This window comes from Saimiri boliviensis, chromosome 4 (assembly GCF_048565385.1).
Source record: "Saimiri boliviensis isolate mSaiBol1 chromosome 4, mSaiBol1.pri, whole genome shotgun sequence".
NCBI classification, from domain to species: Eukaryota; Metazoa; Chordata; class Mammalia; order Primates; family Cebidae; genus Saimiri; species Saimiri boliviensis.
In genome coordinates this window covers 75,537,730-75,555,465 of record NC_133452.1, presented here as the reverse complement: position 1 = coordinate 75,555,465, position 17,736 = coordinate 75,537,730, and the positions used below count along the sequence as shown (strand labels likewise).

Genomic DNA, 17,736 nt, shown 5'->3' with positions numbered 1-17,736 from the left:
CCTTTAAGAAATTTCATAAATATTTATTGGAAAGCTAAAGTAGTGTAAGAAATTGCTAGGTACCATGGTGGGTAGGTTAAAAAATTCACAAGGTTTAGTTGTTTAAAAACATTAGAATTTGTAAAAGGAAAAGACAGTGAATAAAATTAGATAGCATGCAATGATTCCCCTAGGGAAAGGGCAAAGTAAAGTATTCAAAAGGAGAAGCCAGGCATAGTGGCAGGTGCCTGTAGCTCCAACTACTTGGGAGGTTGAGGCAGAGAGGATTGCTTGAGGCCAGGAGCTCCAGGCTGCAGTGGTAGTGCAACCATAGTAGACTGTGATATACTATGGTTGCCCCTGTGAATAGCCAATTCACTTTTGCCTGGCAACATGGCAACACCCATCTCAGAAAAGAAAGAAGAGAAAGAGAGAAAGAGAGAGAAAAAGAAAGAAAGAAAGAAAGAAAGAAAGAAAGAAAGAAAGAAAGAAAGAAAGAAAGAAAGAAAGAAAGAAAGAAAGGAAAATAAGAGAAGAGAAAAGAAAAGAAAAAGAGAGAAAGAAGGGAGGGAGGGAGGGAGGGAAGGAAGGGATCACCTAACAGGATATATGTGGTATTTAAATTGTTACTGTAAGGAAAGGCAGAATTTCTACAACAGGGAGACCATAAGAAAAGATATGATAGCTATGCAGATAAAAGCAAGATAGGTTAAGAATAAGGAGAATGGTACTGCCAGTAACCAACATCAGAATTTGAAAAAAAAGCTATGGAAGCCTCATCACGAATGCATATAATTAAGGTATAATTGAAAATTGTGAGAGATATAATTGTTATTTTTTTTTCTGTTTATTTGAGGCCAAATGAAACATCATAGAAATATCTATGGGTATGCTTAGAGTGAGAAAACAGTACCAGGCAGAGGGAGCAGGGGCTTCAACTGTGATAAAAATGTGACTGAAAGTTAGAGGTGAAGATAAGGAAATTTAAATGGCAGCTTAAAAAACAAATAATTTTTATAGGTAATTAAAAGTCTGGAGCTTTCTGAATAATGATACTTCGTTGTGTTTTGCAAAATACATTCTGATGGCCATTTAGAGAAAGAATTGGAATTGAAAAGAGAATGGCAAAGTAAGTGAAATATTTAGGATGTTAGGAAAGGTAGAAACATAAAATTTGAAATTATTATAAATGAAAGAAAATTTTCAGGTTTGCATCATCTTTTAAGATGTTCTGGAAAAAAGTTTATGTTCATAAAAGACTTTGCAATAGATAAAATGTTCCTCTATAAAGATGTGATCCCGGGTATTGGTTAAGAATAAAAATTCTGAAGCGAGACTAGCTTGATTAAACAGCAATTTACCACTGTGTGATCATAAATACTTAACCCACCATCACTATGCTTCAGTTTTCTTACATTATGAATGTCTCTATCTATGAATTTATATATATACATATATACAAACATATATATGTACACATATAAAATCATTTATGTATATATATATAAAATCACATATATGTTTGTATACAGACAGAGGGAGAAAGAGAGAGACACATATTATACGTTTTACAATAAGAGTATTTTTTCTCTTTTAATCTGGGTAATAATAGTCTCACTCTACTGGATTAAATTAGTAACGCCTTTTAAGGTTAAATTTTGTTAATACAACCAAGTACATAAAATAGGACTTGGTATTTATTAACAACTAAAAATGAACAAAATCTATGAGCTATATTTACTGAATGCCTTCTATGAATATCTTCAGCCTTTTATATAATTTAAATCACACTTGCCACTTACTACTGCTATATTACCTGGGACCTGTTTTAATACAGAAACAAACTTAATTTAAAAATCCACATTTTGGAGACACAATTCAATTTGTCTTTGTATGAACTACCTGTTTACTTAAAACTTAAAGTTACAGTGTACTAAAATAAAAGTTAATGTTCAAGATGTTTTAAATTATGGACAGAACAAAAGATCATCCACAATCCCACCAAAGGGATACACTGTTAGACTACCATCTGTTCTTTTCCTTACATATATTTTGCATAATTCTAAATGTCATTGTACACAAATTTTTGTTTTTTCATTCAAAATTATTAATACAAATTCAAAATTCATTTATAGCATCATTGATATTTTATAGACTAAATTCCATCAAGGTGATATACCTTAACTTTGAACATTATGGTATTTTCAATAATTTAAATTATATACATTGCTGGTGAAAAAAGTGTTATGTAAAAGTTATTTTCTTTTATTGAAAATCCTTCTTAGATAAATTAAGAGGTGTGAAATTACTTGCTTAAAAGATACTTAACTATTTGTGGCCTGTGAGATATATGTTTATTTGTTCATTACCATGAGGTTTCTTTACTTAGCAAATTTCTTGTTGCATTACTAATAACAAGCATTCATTGATTATTTGCTATGTCCCACATATTATTCTTAGGGTTTTTACATATATTACTTCATTAAATTTTGACAAGAACCCTATGAGGGAGGTACTATTTTTATTAGCCCCATTTTATACTTACGGAAATTAAGGTTTAGAGAAATTGTCCTACTTTATATACCTAGTAAGTTGTAAAACCAGCATTTTGAAACTCTGTGACTCCAGCACCTGAGCTATTAACCCACTGGTGTTTCCTACATTTCTGTATATATATATGAGTATAAATACTATATATTTTAAAGACTCATTTATTATGAAAATTTAATGGTATTAATTATACGCTATTTGTCTACAAAAATAAAGCAGTTTTCAAAAACTCTGATCAAGAAACAGAGTTTAAATATTGCTAATGCTATAAAACTGAATGAATTGTTTCATTTATTAAATTATATGTTATCTGTTCATCAATTATATATTATTAAAATAATGATAGACCTCTTAACATTGAAAGAAAATAGTAAAAAGCCGCTGTTAGGAAAATTTCTTATAAATATTACAAATGTATGATTACTTGAATTCCCCTTTACATAAAATCATCAGAAAGAAAAATTTTACAAATTTGCTTTCAGAAAATTTAAATTAAGAAATATAAGTAATGTAAGTCACATTTCTATATTCTGATATATGTGCATGTAAATCTTATGTCTTTGAATTTTTTACATCCAAATGAGAAGAGTTTTTTACAAGTAGGATTATCATCCAAATCAGAAAAACAACAACAACAAAAAAAAACACTTTCAAAGCAAAAAGAAGCAGTGTTAATTAAAAAAACAATTATGCCAGGCATACTGGGCATATGGTCACCCTACATAGAATAAAGTCTGATTAGTTCTTTAGTAACTAAAATCTACTGGGTAAAGTCCAGAACAAATTTTAGGGAGGTAGTAGAGTGGGGAAAAATGACTTGAATTTGTAAACAGGATTTTTGAATTCTCATCAAATTTTGTTACTTATTAATATCACTGAGCTTCAGTTTCTTCATATGTTGAAGGAAAAATAATACTTTCTACCTCTTTGTGATGTGGAGAGGTTTAAATGAGAAAGTGAATGTGACTGTTCAGTATAAACTGCAAACTCCCTATACAAATCATAGTTAAAATATCCAGTTCCACACTTTGGCAAACACTATTTAACTTTCTAAATGGAATAAAATTGTGCATAAGTCACAAAAATTGAGATATACTTCAGTAGATTTATCAGTTGTCCCAAAATATTTATAATATGTAAAATATAACATGATCTCTCAATTTTAAAAATAACTATACTTTTCATCCAAGAAAATATATTGATTAGTTTGCATGAAAGTTGTTACATAACTATTAAAATTTTTAAAAGATCTTTGACAATAAAAGTATGCTAAATGAAATTATATATTCTTAAATCACTATAAAGAGATACCCTCATAAAAATACTATATTTAAGAATTGGACAGACATTCCCCATATATTAATAGACATGAGAAACATTTGATTTTCAACATTGAACTATTTTTTCAGTTATGAAGAAAAACTCTTACATCAACTGACCAAACCTATAATCAGTTGTTTATAGTTACTCATATTTCATATTGTCTTCTAGCAAATATCACAATGGGCTGCCACTTCAAAATGTGCCCAGATAAACTTGCCTTTAAGTGGCTAACCACTCTCGTTTGGCTAGGGACTCACTAGCATCCTCTCCCAAACACATTAGTTTTCCTCAATATGGGACTGAAATTTGTTTTCAAACTCTTAACAGGATCATCAAAAGGAAACAGAAAGAATACTATAAAGGCAAGCCTGGAGTGATTCCAGAGGCAAGTACTCCTGCAGCAATGCATTGGAGTTACGCCAAGGAGGGAAATACTTTTGCAAATGAACATAGTTCCACGGTTAAGGAGAAGGTATTTAATTATTTTGTCAACATCACCAAGGCTAAAATTTAAGAAAGTTATGTCATAAGCAATTTACTTGACTTATAACAACATACACATATTCTTTCAGTTAAACCATAAGAAGCATATTGCCTCCTTTAACTATGTTTTTAAAATTAACGCTTCCTATAATATTAATACCTAATTTCAAGTATTCAAGGGCAGAATTAATGAAGATGACAGCGGAGCAATTTTACTTTATTTTTAAATACCTTGGTATAGTTTACAGGTTAACAATAATTTCGGTAGTTAAATGTTTCAATTTTTGCAACTGAAATTGATGAATGTAATTAACTTTATTTTTTTATTATACTTTTATATGTATTTCTACTTTATTTTTCCCATTTTAATAGTGCAAAAGTTTTAAGTTCCTTTTTCAGATCAATCAAGATCTTCATAATATTGAAACTGCTGCTTTCACAGCTAAGGTGCAATAATGTTCCTAAAAATTTTTCTAACAGTTACTACTGAATCCAACATCACTTTCAAGTAACTGTTAACTTCTAGTCAATAGGAATGCTCCCTTCCATTGACTTGATTAGTTCACTAAGAATATTTCTATACTTACCAAGCGGAATTGCATTTTGCCTACAAGCAGGGATAAACCTTCATCAGTTTTTGATTTCCACATATAGGGAAACTGCAGGATTTTCTACTCAATTAAAAATACTGCCAGTGAGGGACAGGGAAGGAGGATAATGGGAGACAGGTTTGACTCACTAAGGGGCATAAAAGGAGGTTGCTAAACTGGCCTACTGGACCTGAACCTATATCATCTCCATTTGTTTTGCTCAGAGTTCACTTCATAATGTCACCTCTCATGAAGATGATAATTGAGTGCAGAGCCGTAGGTACTTTACACGCTTAGCAGTCATCCACATTAAGTATTTAACTCTTCAAATAGCACAAAATATATATTTGCTCAGTTACTCCATCTGAAAAGCATATCCAATATAAATATAATGTGAGCCATAAATGCAATTTTAAAATTTCTACCCACACTAAGAGTAAATGAAAGTTGAAATTAATTTTAATATTATCCTGTATCTAGCCCAGCATATCTAAAATATGATTATTTCAACATGCAATCAACATTCAAAAATTGTTAAAGATGTTACTTTTTTGTTTGTTTGTTTTGCACTATGGTTTTGAAATCCAGTGTGCAAATTAAAATTACAGCAAATCTCAATTTAGAATAGCCACTTTTCAAAACCTAAAGAGCCACATGTGGCTGCTGGCTATAGTACTTAGTAGCACAGGTCTAATTTTTTTTTAAGTATTTAATTTTAAGAATATTCTACTGGAATAAGAATTCTATGGAGAAGCAATCCAATTGATACTCGTATATGAGGTACCAAAACACTATGAGCTAGACATTTAAGTTCCGCCATGAAATGCAGTATTTGCTAGGATTCTCCTTGCTTTGTGATTAAAACTAGGGCAATATTGTTGCTAAAAGCCTAGGCTCTAAAGTCAGAATGCCTGAAGTTAGGATTTAAGCTAAGACAAATATTACTAAAGTAACTGCAAGCAAGCTATTTACTCTTGATAGCCTCAATTTTTTATTGTTTAAAATAGAAATGATAATGTTACCTACCTCATTAAGTAAGATTGTCTATGTAAAGGAAATGGAGGCGTGTCTGCATATAGTAAGCTATCAAGAAAATTTAGTTATAGTAGTTATTATTATCAGTGGTCCCCTTGAGCTCAACTAAGAATTGTACATATAAAAATTGTGCTTCTGGCTTTGCATTTGCATATATATATGTTATTTTTGAATGTATTATGTTTTATACATCGTAAGTTAAAAAGGGGTACTAATCATGTAACTTCATAATTTATTTTCGTGATACCTAGAAACACAATATCTACTAATCTGGAAGACCCATATGACATAGTTCTAAATATCTGGCCACATAATGCTAGGAAAGAGAGAAAAAACGTTTTTATAAAACAAAGAAAAAGGTTTACTAATTCATATGCAATTGTTTCAAAACAAATAGAAAACACACAGTTGATGTACTATAATAACTAGATCTTTACTTTGGCCCACTTCTACAAAAATATGCAGAGGACTTTTGTAGAAGTAACCACAGAGATTTAGTGAGTGACATTTGACAATTTTGTATCAAAGTTATAGTATTTATAAAATATAATTCTAAAAGTTTGCAATTTTATTTGTTTATGCTCTGCCTGTCATTAGAGCTCTTATTCACACCACGCTTAGCCTCCTATTTACTGCTACTCACGGGCCCAGACAATAAGGGTTTAAAAACAGGAGGAATGGCATCTCATTAAATCCTGTTACATGTCACCTCAGTCTTGCCAGGCTGTATATCCAACTACCCAGTCTCTTCTCTAAACCCCTTGGCCCAACGTGCAACTATTAACTTCCGTGTTAAACACAGGAGGACACATTAAATTTTAGTAACAAATATAGTTTCTCCCATATTGATTACATACACTTAGTGCAGATGCTACTGTGGGGCAATCATTAAGTTCAAATGTGACTTTGTTTAATATCTACTGAATTATGCTTCTGGTACAGAGCAGATTCACATATTCAAATAACTATTAATGTTTAAATATCTGATATTGAAATTTAAAAAGCCAAAGTAGAGTTTTAATAGGACATATTACTTACGTTCACAAGTGTCCCCTTTTTGCTGGTAGCCCGCTTTGCAGATACACTTTCCAATGGGCACTAACCATTCTCCTTCTGCACTGCAGTGCATCCTGGGGGAGTTTTCCGCCTCTTCCTCTGCACTGCTGACACATGTCCCTCGAACCTCGACTAGAGAGGAAAATTCTGAACCAGTCACTGTATCTGGAAAGATAGCTAAGTTCTCAATAATGGACCAGCACTTCTTGTAGTACACTTTGACAGAAACCAAAGCTATGCAAGCCCCTACATCCTGAAAGGCAAGATAGAATCCCTTTTTGGACAAAGGTCCAATCTCTCTCACCTCAGTGTTAAGCTTCATCTTTCTTTCACCAAGGTCACCTTGGGTAAAACTTTCATCTGCCGCAATGGTGTCTATTTTTACATAGAGGTTTTCTCTTATATTCCTGCCAGTGTCATAGTCTGTTTCATAATAGTACAAATTAAATGTTTCCTTGCAAGTTCCCAGTACTCCAGGAAGACTGTTACAATCCCTCAGGGTGAATTTCAATTCTACAAAAATCCTTTGTGCATTGCCTTTTGAAATCCAGTTAGTCCGCAGCCAGTTGTTTTGGTTGGGCTCCATGACTTGGCACACCTGGTATGTTCGTATGGGGGTATAATTCTCATCCAAACCACTGATTTCTTCCCACTGTAAAATTTTTAAAAAAAGGTCATCAGTCATTCAGCAAAAAATAACATTTCGCTTTTGAAAATGCAAGTACTTCACAAACACGGATCTTCGAAAAAGTTAGGCTGATTCCTATCTTGGCAAACACTATAAACCAGAGAATGTAAGATTCCAGGTTCTGCTTCATCCTGGTGGTGGAACACACTTATGCTTCTTGCTTTGTGTATACATACAATAAATATTTCATTTTGTTTAATATCTGTTTGCCAGTGTATTAGCGTTTCTTTTTTACATGTTTGCTTATGTTTATGTTCTCCATTGAGATTATAATTTTCATAGACTAAAGCTCACAATTATTTAAATTATCAGTGTAAGTATATACATATGGATGCCTGGCAGAATTTTTGATAACTCAGTTGACATTTTAAGTGTCCATATTATACTTACGATTACAGAGTACTTAGAAACATGAAGAAGAAAATGCCAGGAGTAAGTACTCTGAAACGTAAAAGCATTTAACAACATGTTGATATTTATAATCTGGAGTATTTTACAATCTTTTCAAAATGACATATAAGGAAATAACATTTTACAGAGCTATTTATTTTTTCCAGTATTATATATAATATTGTATACAAAGCCACATAACTATAAATAAGTATGAGAGTATGATTCATTTTTATAAATAAATTGCTTTCAATAGACAATCAAATGTACATGGTAAATCAGTATGTAATAAGCTGTCTGAAAGGAAAAATATCCGATGTTTTAAAATGTTCCTTTATATGCTGATATAATGTATACTACAAACCAAACACGTATTAAATATTTTCCCACAAAAGGAAAAAATAGTTCATTTGTCAGAATTTAGAACAATTTTAAACTATTAAATCATACATAATAGTCTCTACTACTCATTAATCAATAAAATCACTTCACCTCATGACTTTAAAAGCCTAAATTAATAGTAGTGTATGAGTTTTGCTTAAAATTATTAAAAACTTTCCCACTTTATATTTATAATGTCTTAATAATGAAATTTTCATCTGTTAATATTAATTTCCCAAATAAAAATGCCAAATATAAAACATTTGTGTTCAAGTTCAAAGTCGCATAGCATCCAATATTTAAACTATTGTTTCAATAAAAGAAGATAAGAAAATAAAGTAAAAATCATGTGGTAAATAAGTTTATTTTTAAAACCTTATTAGAGTACTGATTTATTTAAATGTTCTGTACAATGTTAATATATACTTTTAAAAACAGTCCTTAGAAAATGAACAACACTGACATTAACAATATAATATAATTAAGAAAATTTTTTTGGTGATATTATATATTTGCTATGATTTTGTTATACACAACCTAATATCATCAAAGGCACTCAAATATAGCAAATAACCCATTTTAATATTTAGTTTTTACTCAGTTCAACTTGCATTTGTGACTAGTTAACAGAGTGCCTATTTCCCTTTGTTTCAGTTAGCTGCCTAAAATCTGAATGGCATTTAGCCAAATATAACTAAATTCATCCATTTGGATGGGTATATTTTAGTCTCTTAATTAGATTGAAATTCCCAAAACTAGTAAATCTAGTAATGATATCTATCAAAAAATCAAAAGCTTGAAAGATGTGCTCTTTTAAACAACTAGAGTTTGAAGAAACCAAAGCTAATTATTTTGAAAGAATATATCCCAAGAATTCCTTTATCTAACTTCAAGGACAATTACATTCTTTTATTCTGTATAAGAAAAATCAATTTTACTACCCTTGAAACCCAATTATTGTCTATTTTTACTTAAAATTTTATTCTAGTGGTGAGCGCTTCAGGAAAACTATGATGTAGCTTGCAAATATTCAGACTACATAAATTCATTTAACACAACTGTTGTTATGTTATCTCACTTTCTAAGACACTATGAACATTTCCACAAATGACACCATTGGGAAAAATATCTTCATACAGACACTGCATTTTTCTAATATGCTTATAGAAGTATTTTCTCAAAACTTATGTCCTGGGAACATTTTCTTTACACTTAGATATTTAGTCACATGTGAGCTAATCTATTGCACACATATAGAAAATATTGTCGATCATTATTTTCTAATATTATGTGTTGATGGCCACAGATATGTAGGGTTAACTGTTAACTCAAGATACTTTGGACTGATAGAATGCCTATTTGAGTCCAAGATAACACTGACAGTCATAATTTGTCATTTTGTGTATTACATGGATGAAATACTACAATCATATATCAGTTTACTTCTCCTCAGAGATAAAACCATCTTCTGTCTCTATTTGTTTTAATTGATGAATGGTAGAAAATGGGCTACATCTGTCATTGGCAAGAAAGGTGTTTCATTTTTTATCATGAATGGCTGTCTATAATGTATATTATTTTACTCACAGAAACCACTTCTCTCAAGAAAGGTATTATATTCATACCTCCAACTCATGGAATTTTTATATTTTAATCTGTCAAATGGTTGTCATTGCTTTATAATTTATTGTATCCAATACAGATAACCACAATATGAATGAAAGAACTCTCTTAGAAATTTAATTTAATGAAAACTCTGAATATTTTAAACAGATTTGTTTTGTTCACATTTTACATTATTAAACTGACTTTCAGTTCCTCACTATGCTGATTTTATGATCTCAACAATCTATTTCAAACTTTCATTCTCCTCTTTGCAAAATCTGCTACAGTTTTTATATCATAGCTTACATTCCACACTTTTGACTTCAGATTTTTTAATGTGCCAAAGATAAACTTAAATAACAATACAGTATCTTTTCCTTTCTCAGAGCCCTCTTCCTTAATAAGGAATAAAGAATGTGCCCTCTCTCACAATAAAAATAAGATCTGAAGACATGGATATTGAACTAAATTTACATATGAAAAATAATGGTAAGTGTTTTTGAAGACTTACTAATATTTTTGGTAGATTATTATTGGACAATTTTCACTCATACCTATTCCAGATTTTTACTGTAATGTGTGTAAGCTTTGCCATCACTTCTGATTAATAACAGCAGATAGCACATAATATAAATTTGGAGAATCTCTGTTTTATAGCAAATTGTATACAAAAATGTTAAGCATAGTACATTTTAGTTACACTTTAAAGCATATTTTGAATGATGCTAAAACTGTTTTTAAAAGAGGAAAACAGATTACATACCATTTTAAAGAATTACATATGACCGACCTGGTGATTATACTACAGAAATATAAAGCAACTAAGTAGGTTTAAGTGAGTTTGTGAAAGGAATGTTCCCTGGAATTAGTTAGCATTTATAGCCTGGACCCTGAGGTATGATTCCACATAATAAGAACTCAAAAGACTATGGTTATAAGAATTTGTTTTTCCCATTTCCCCAAGTTTTAAGTACACCTTTTCTACTCAGAGAACTCAATGTCTCATTATAAACACAACATAATATTGGATAAAATACTTGGAATTAAAAGAGTTTATACATGAAGAGTGTGAAAATTATCCAGAAGGGAAAGGAAAAGTTTTGTTTCTTATTTACAAAATAAATAGTGATATTTTATGATGAAAAGAACTTACCCCATTAGGTGGAGAGGAAATCCACTCCAACTCTGTTTGTTGTGCTTTAGAATCCAGCAGTAGTACTGAAAAAGAAAGTCGTATTTCCAGATGTTACATGAAACACTTAAGCATATATGTAAACATTTTTAAGGTGAGTCTTTTTATATAATCATCATTTTATGACTTGCAATCTATAGATAGTAAATGAGTGGAAAAATGACCGGCCTCCTGATACAACTATATTCCACTTGCTTAGAGGAAAAAAATATTAAGTCAACAATATTATATTTGGTACACTTTAATTACAATATTAAATCTTAAAATACAATATTAGAATAAAAGTGAGGGTAGAAATTTTATATGTGATATAGTAATTCTACTGTAATTATATATTGTAGTTTTGTAAACCATTGAGCCCTTCAAACGTTGTCAAATATAATAACATGAACATAATAAGATGTCATTCCTATATTACTCTTGATCCAGTCATTAATTCCAAATATTCTGCCAACAGCACTTTCTTTTGTTTTGAGAACTAGAGTTTATCTTTTTAAAAAAATATTTTCACATACTGTGTCTTTTCTTAAGCTAAAATGAATACAAAAATGTTAAAAACTATGTTAAGCAAAGTTATCATCAGAAAAATTAATTGCCTATTATTTACAAGATATATCTTTGAGTTAGTCAAACATCAGCTTTTTCAGCATTTTTTATTTCTAAATTCTCAAAGTGTAAGCTAATTCTCAAAATGGCATAAACTCTGAGTTGACTTCTAAACACTTATATTTCACTTTTATGCTATCAGAAAGGATAATGTGATTAATTTAACATTTTAAAGTATTATAAATGTTCCTGATAGTATCAATATGAGAATGCGTTAGAACGTCATATACTAATGCACATATTTCGAATTTGATACATTTTATTGTCTTTTAGAACAATTAGTTTGCTAAAGCACTCATTCTTTTGATCAAACTGGTTTCAGAGTTACATGAGTTTTTGCACTTTAAAAATATTTATCTGACTCTATATCATTTTGACAAATGCATCAATTTGTCCAGAAATAATTGTGAATATATTTTAAGTATGTCAATAGGCTTAGCATCAGCCTCAGTAAAATGTTAAATTTTTGACTTAAAATACCTGACTATATGAACTTTTAATAATTATGCAACAATCACTAGGGATAAAATAAATATCTATTTGAAAGACAATTTAAATATCCGTTAGGATAAGAAAACAAAGAACAGTTGATTATGTGTTCAAAGGATCAGTTGATTTTGTGTTTAACTCCTTCACACTAGTAAAGGTTATTAACTGTAAATGAAAATAGATACAGAATCACTAGGATTTTTGTTTTCTCATTTCTTTGTTTAACATTTTACACTTAAGACTCCCAGAAAGACTTCGACAGGAAAAGAAAAACTTGTTCACAAATATTTGACTCCCTTTCAAATGAGAAACGAACACACAACATTTATAAAATGTCAATTTGTATTTTAACTTATAACATCGATAAATCTTTGGACTAGCGAATTTACATAGAAAGTAGTAGTTTTTAAAGTTTATTTTTATCCCCAACCTTTGAGATGAAGCACAAGGAAACAATGTGGGTGCCAGGTACTCTTTAATTTTTTTGAGATGCTTTTTTCTTTTTCTTTTTTTTTTTGTTATTTTTTTCTTGTGTGCTGAATATAGACAACAGGATTTTAAATCCAAGTGACCTTCTTGGGTCATTTCCGAGAGTGAAATAAACATTGCAAGATTACTGTTTATTGCCATTCCGCTACCCTTCAGCTCAGTCTGGGGGTGGAAGCTAGGGACCTAAGCAGAGCAGTGATGGGCAACAAGTTAAGAGAGAAACAAACGAACAAATTAAAACAAAACAGAACCCGGCCCTAGAATGTTTAATTACAAGCCGCTCTCAAGTGATCAGTGCGTCTCTCTTCTGGTCTGTCTGCTCTCTGGTTAAACCCTCAAGTGAGCGCGTTTCCCTTCCCGCTCGGAACAGAGTGCCAAGCTCCCTTTGCGCCCTCGGAGGCGCAGTCCCTGGGCTCACCCGAGCGCTGGGGCGCAGGCAGGGGACTCCGGGGCTCCGCGCCCCGCTGTGAGGGCCGGGAAGGTGATGGGAGAGGGGCTAGATGCAGGGCGCTCCCTGGCCGACCCGGGCCAGGACCGCGCGGGCAAAGGCTGCCGTCCCCGGGCTTGGGCGGGGCCGTCGGCGGGGCGGGGCGGGGGCTGCCAGACGGGCGCGCCCGCTGCGCCAAGCATCCATTACGCCTCGGCCAGACCTGGGCACTCCAGGGAGCCAGTGGCGCCCGCGCTCGCGAAAGAGCTGGGAAGAGGAGAGTGGCTTTCGGGAAGCGTCTGCTCTGAGGGGAGGCGGCGGCGGCGGCGGCATTTACGGAGAGAAAAAGTAGCAGCTGTACTTTGCCTCCAAGCGTCAGACTCTGACAAGCGCTCCCTGTAGCCATGATAACTGACCTACCCGAGAGAACGTGCACAAGGAAAGTGAGGGGAGGGGGTTTCTTATCTTCCTCCAGCCGCCCGCAAATACCCCAGGAGGTCCGGCACCTGCTCCAAGAGGTTCCCAGCGCTACCCTTGGGTGCCGTGGGATGCCTCGGGGCTTGTGAGCTCCTAGAAGGCCAACTCTCGGTCGCCGCCGAGCCCTAGAAACGTCGCCGCCTAGAACCCGGACGCATTCGCCTCCCGCCAGCCACCGACCAACACCCACCCTCCCATTTCCCCGGCGCCTTTGATACATCTCACTTCTGCATCTAAAGAAATCAGGCTCCAGAATCAGAATCCTCTTCACGTAGCTTGCACCCAGAAGAGCAAAGCCAGCGAGGCATTCTAGCTGCAGGAACCTCTCCCCCTAGTGATGCAGTTATTTATAGCCCAAACTCCAGCCAGAGTCTGCGTGTGTTCGCGCTCCGGGCTTCGCCGCGGCGGTGCAAACTTTTCCTCTGGTCCGCTATTCCAGAGGAATCACAGGGTGCCAGGGCTGAATGTTTCTGATCGCTAACATCAGGGGGTAGAAATGCGGTTTTGGTGGGGATGAGTGTGCGTTTCTAGCAGATGTCCGTCCATCTGCAAACACGTAACCATCAGGTTGGAGGCCTGGGGTTCTCTGAATGGGTTCAGCATCTAAACAGGTTGCAGATGTGGAAAGTGGGGTCAGAAGGTCAGGCTGAATGAAGGACTAGAATGTGACGCCGGGCTGGATGGCGGCTTGAGTGAACTAAGAGGGGTGAACGGTGAGAATAAAGAAAAGCCGCACTAAGTTTTTAGGAATAGATAAAGCAAGGACCTATATGTAATCCCCCATCCGAACCCCCGCCCAATAACCACCATGACCTAAATTCGGTAACAGATTTTTCCCCATCTACACTTAAGAAATAAGTCATTATTTCGATTCTGCTTTTAACGGATCAAAAAATGAAACTTAGATATATAGCCTGGAGGACCGGGGGCGAGGGGATGAGGGGGGCTGAGGGTAGGATTGTGACATTGCTCAAAAGCAAGACACTTCTATTGACAGGGTTTATTTTTCCCCAGCTCCAACTACAGGCACCGAAAGGTATTTTACCTTCCGTCAAAGGTTCAAAGGCGAAGGAAAACATAACCACATACAGGCGTATCTATAATAGCTGGCCAAATAAAACCTGCCTTCTCCTACCAGAACCAACCCTCAGGGTCTAGGTCTTTGGCAAGGTTTGGCCATTCGGATTCCTCAATTGCTGGACTCTGGGGCAAATAATTGGGGACTTCGGGTCGCCCAGGCGGCTTCTCCTCACAAAGTGCACGGCTCCAGCCCGCCCCCTGCCTCCGCGGCCCGAGCACGCCCGCCGGGCTGCCGCTGCGCCCAAGGCCGTTGGGCCGGACGCGCAGCGCGCGCTGAATGGAGACGTGCCCGGCCCGCGGGGCGCGAGCCGCTTCACCTCCCCGGCGTTATTGTTCCGCGCCGGCGGCCGAGAGCCCACCGCAGGACCGCGCCGCCGCCTCCGACGCAGTGAGCACTTCATTAGTAACCCGAGCTCTCCAAAGTCCCGGTCCCTCTGGGAAGGCTCCGGGCTCCCGCCACTCGCCGGCGGGCTGGCGGGGACGCTAGGGGCTGCACTCCCGGGGCTCCAACCCAACTCCGGCCGCAGCTCCCACAGAAGGCGAACGCGGAGGGAAGGAAGACAGAGCGATGTGACCCGCCTGGGGCCCTACGAAATCAGCTCGCCGGCCGTTCCTCCAGCCCTACCCCACCTGCGCTGCTGCTCACGCCCTCCGGACCGCCCGCGCCAGAAATCCCGCACCCGTCGGACGGACGGCCCCGGGCACCGGGCTGCGGGCGGCTCGGAGCGGCCCTGGCTCGCGCTCGCAGTTCCGCCTGGAGCGGCCCGAGCGGTGAGGGGGCGGGGAGCCGGCGGGGGAGGGTCGCCCGGCGCCGGAGGCGCGGCCGGCAGCGCCGCGGACGAGCTGGCTCGTGCAGGTAGGCAGCTAAATAAATAAGTCAGAACAAACTTTGCTTTCCCATCACCTTACCTTCCTTCGCAGCCTGCGCCTCCCCCGTGTGTGCAAAGCGGAGCAGCCAGATGTAGCATAAAATAATCCATGAAGGGTACCGAGTTTGAAAAACCATGGTGCATGAGCAGGTTTTATTTTAGGTTTCAATTATCTTGAGCCGTGGATTTTTAAGTGCTGTTTGTTCCGAAGTGGCTTTTGTTTTATTGCGCTCCTTGCATCGATTCCCCTTCTTGGCCCCCGACCGGCTGCTCCACGTTTAGCCTTTTTTATTCGCCCCCCCCTTCCTGTTCGCTTGCACCGTGTTTGCTGCCTGCAAGTCTCCGACTGCAGACCGGCCGCTTGCTCCACACTCCAATAATATCAATTAGGGGGGAGGGGGCGGGGCTCCGAGCCGAGAGCCTCCGCCACTCGGGCTGAGTGGCAGGCACAGCCGGCCTGCCAGGAGGCGATTCCCAGGGCCAAGGGGCGGGCCCTGGCGAAATGGCCGCCCCGGCCTCGGGGGCGGGGTCCGAGGCAGGAGCCAATCGGAGCCGAGCGGAGTCAGGTTGCTTGTCCAGGATTCCCTCCAGGTTCTGAGCTCGCGCTGGGTGTTCGGAGGAGGAGGAGGAGGATGGCAGCCGAGGTGTGTGCTGCTTTGGACGCTCTGCGTTTAGCAACCGCAGCTTTCGTGGAGCAGGGTAAATCCGAGAATAACGCTCTTAACTTACACGCTGGTCGATAGCTGTACTCCTCGCGATCCTTTAGAAACCAGAGGCGAAGCAGCGTTGTCTCAGCTACCAAGCACGGAGCCCGGACGGTGAAATGAGCTGTGCCTTTAAGTAAAGTTCCTTTTACATTTTTTGTTGTTAGAACCTCCGCGGGCAGGGTAACTTTGTTTTTTGCCTTGTTGAAAAGTTTCTTTTTTGTTATTTCAAGAGCAGTCAACTTTGAGTACCACCCACCACAATTCCTGTAAAAAAAAGCAACCAAATGTATTAAGTTTAAACAATGTTTCCAAGAGTTTGCAACAAGCTCTGGCAAAAGAAACAGAGGGAAAGGGAGTGGGAAAAGGAAGTCTTTTGTTTCAAGCGCCCCTTCACCTCCACCTATCTTTTCACCGTAGTTTGTTGAACGAAGTGGAACATCAGGAGAGAATCGTCTGAGGGTTGCGTACCGTTTTTCCTATGCATGTATCATTTTTTAAGGTTTTTCTTGGATTGCCCACACTCTGATAGTTTTCCATTTCGCTGCATAAATTATACTTAATATTAAAGAACGTCATTACGTATTAAATTCATAACACGCAAGACCTTTCTCTTTCACAAGTATTTACCATTTTCAGGTATTATTCAATACTTATCTTTCAAAGAGAAACTAGAATTAAAAAAAAAATACGCAGTATCTCTAGTTGAATTCATTCAACCCGAACAGCAAGGAAGACTGCGTAGAGAAATCTGATTTCTATTAGGTAGTTTTGGACACTTTGTATTCAAGAGGTGGGTAATAAGAGGAAGAACTTTAAAATTTTAATTGCCAAATCATCCATTTCAAAGGTCACACAGAGTAACTTGATCACATGTTTAAGATGAACTTCTTTTTTTTTTTTTTTTTTTGTTCTCTATCATTTATGATTTCCTTTTACTTCTGATAGGTACAAAGTTTGATCTCACATAAGGCTCCAAACTTTTTCCACCCTTTCTATCTGGAAATACAAAGTAAATTGAGTTGTTTCTGGTGTTTATAGTAGAGACTTCTCAAAGATGACAGCCTCGGATATTTTTATTTTATGGTAAATTGTCTCCTGTAGTTTTGATTTGCCTAATAAAATAATGTGAAAGAGAAATATGAAATTTCCTTTTTAAACCTCTCTTGATTCTGTAGTTTCTGTAACATTTCTTAAATGTTACATATTCCTAGCCATTATGCCTATTTACTCTTTGCATCAAAAGGCATCTTAAGTGCCCATTAAAGGATGCATAGAAAATGTAAATGAGTAATAGATTAGCCTTGGAAAGAGACTATATAT

At 36.5% G+C, this 17,736-nt stretch overlaps 1 protein-coding gene across 5 annotated transcripts in view; it reads right to left on the bottom strand.

The window, feature by feature from the left end:
* EPHA7 (EPH receptor A7) overlaps positions 1 to 16,096 on the bottom strand; it is a 184,847-nt gene extending 168,751 nt beyond the window's left edge. For 3 of the 5 annotated variants that reach the window (XM_003922925.3, XM_010333777.3, XM_010333778.3), the window contains exons 1-3: positions 15,750 to 16,095; positions 11,234 to 11,298; positions 6,999 to 7,668 (exon numbers count right to left, since the gene is read on the bottom strand). In XM_003922925.3, the coding sequence (XP_003922974.1) occupies positions 6,999 to 7,668; positions 11,234 to 11,298; positions 15,750 to 15,846 (832 nt within the window). In that variant the 5' untranslated portion in view covers positions 15,847 to 16,095. Of the gene's footprint in view, positions 1 to 6,998; positions 7,669 to 11,233; positions 11,299 to 15,749 lie in introns of all 5 variants that reach the window. The other 2 variants (XM_039467843.2, XM_010333779.3) reach the window with 2 other exon arrangements.
* Between the last annotated feature and the right edge of the window lie 1,640 nt (positions 16,097 to 17,736).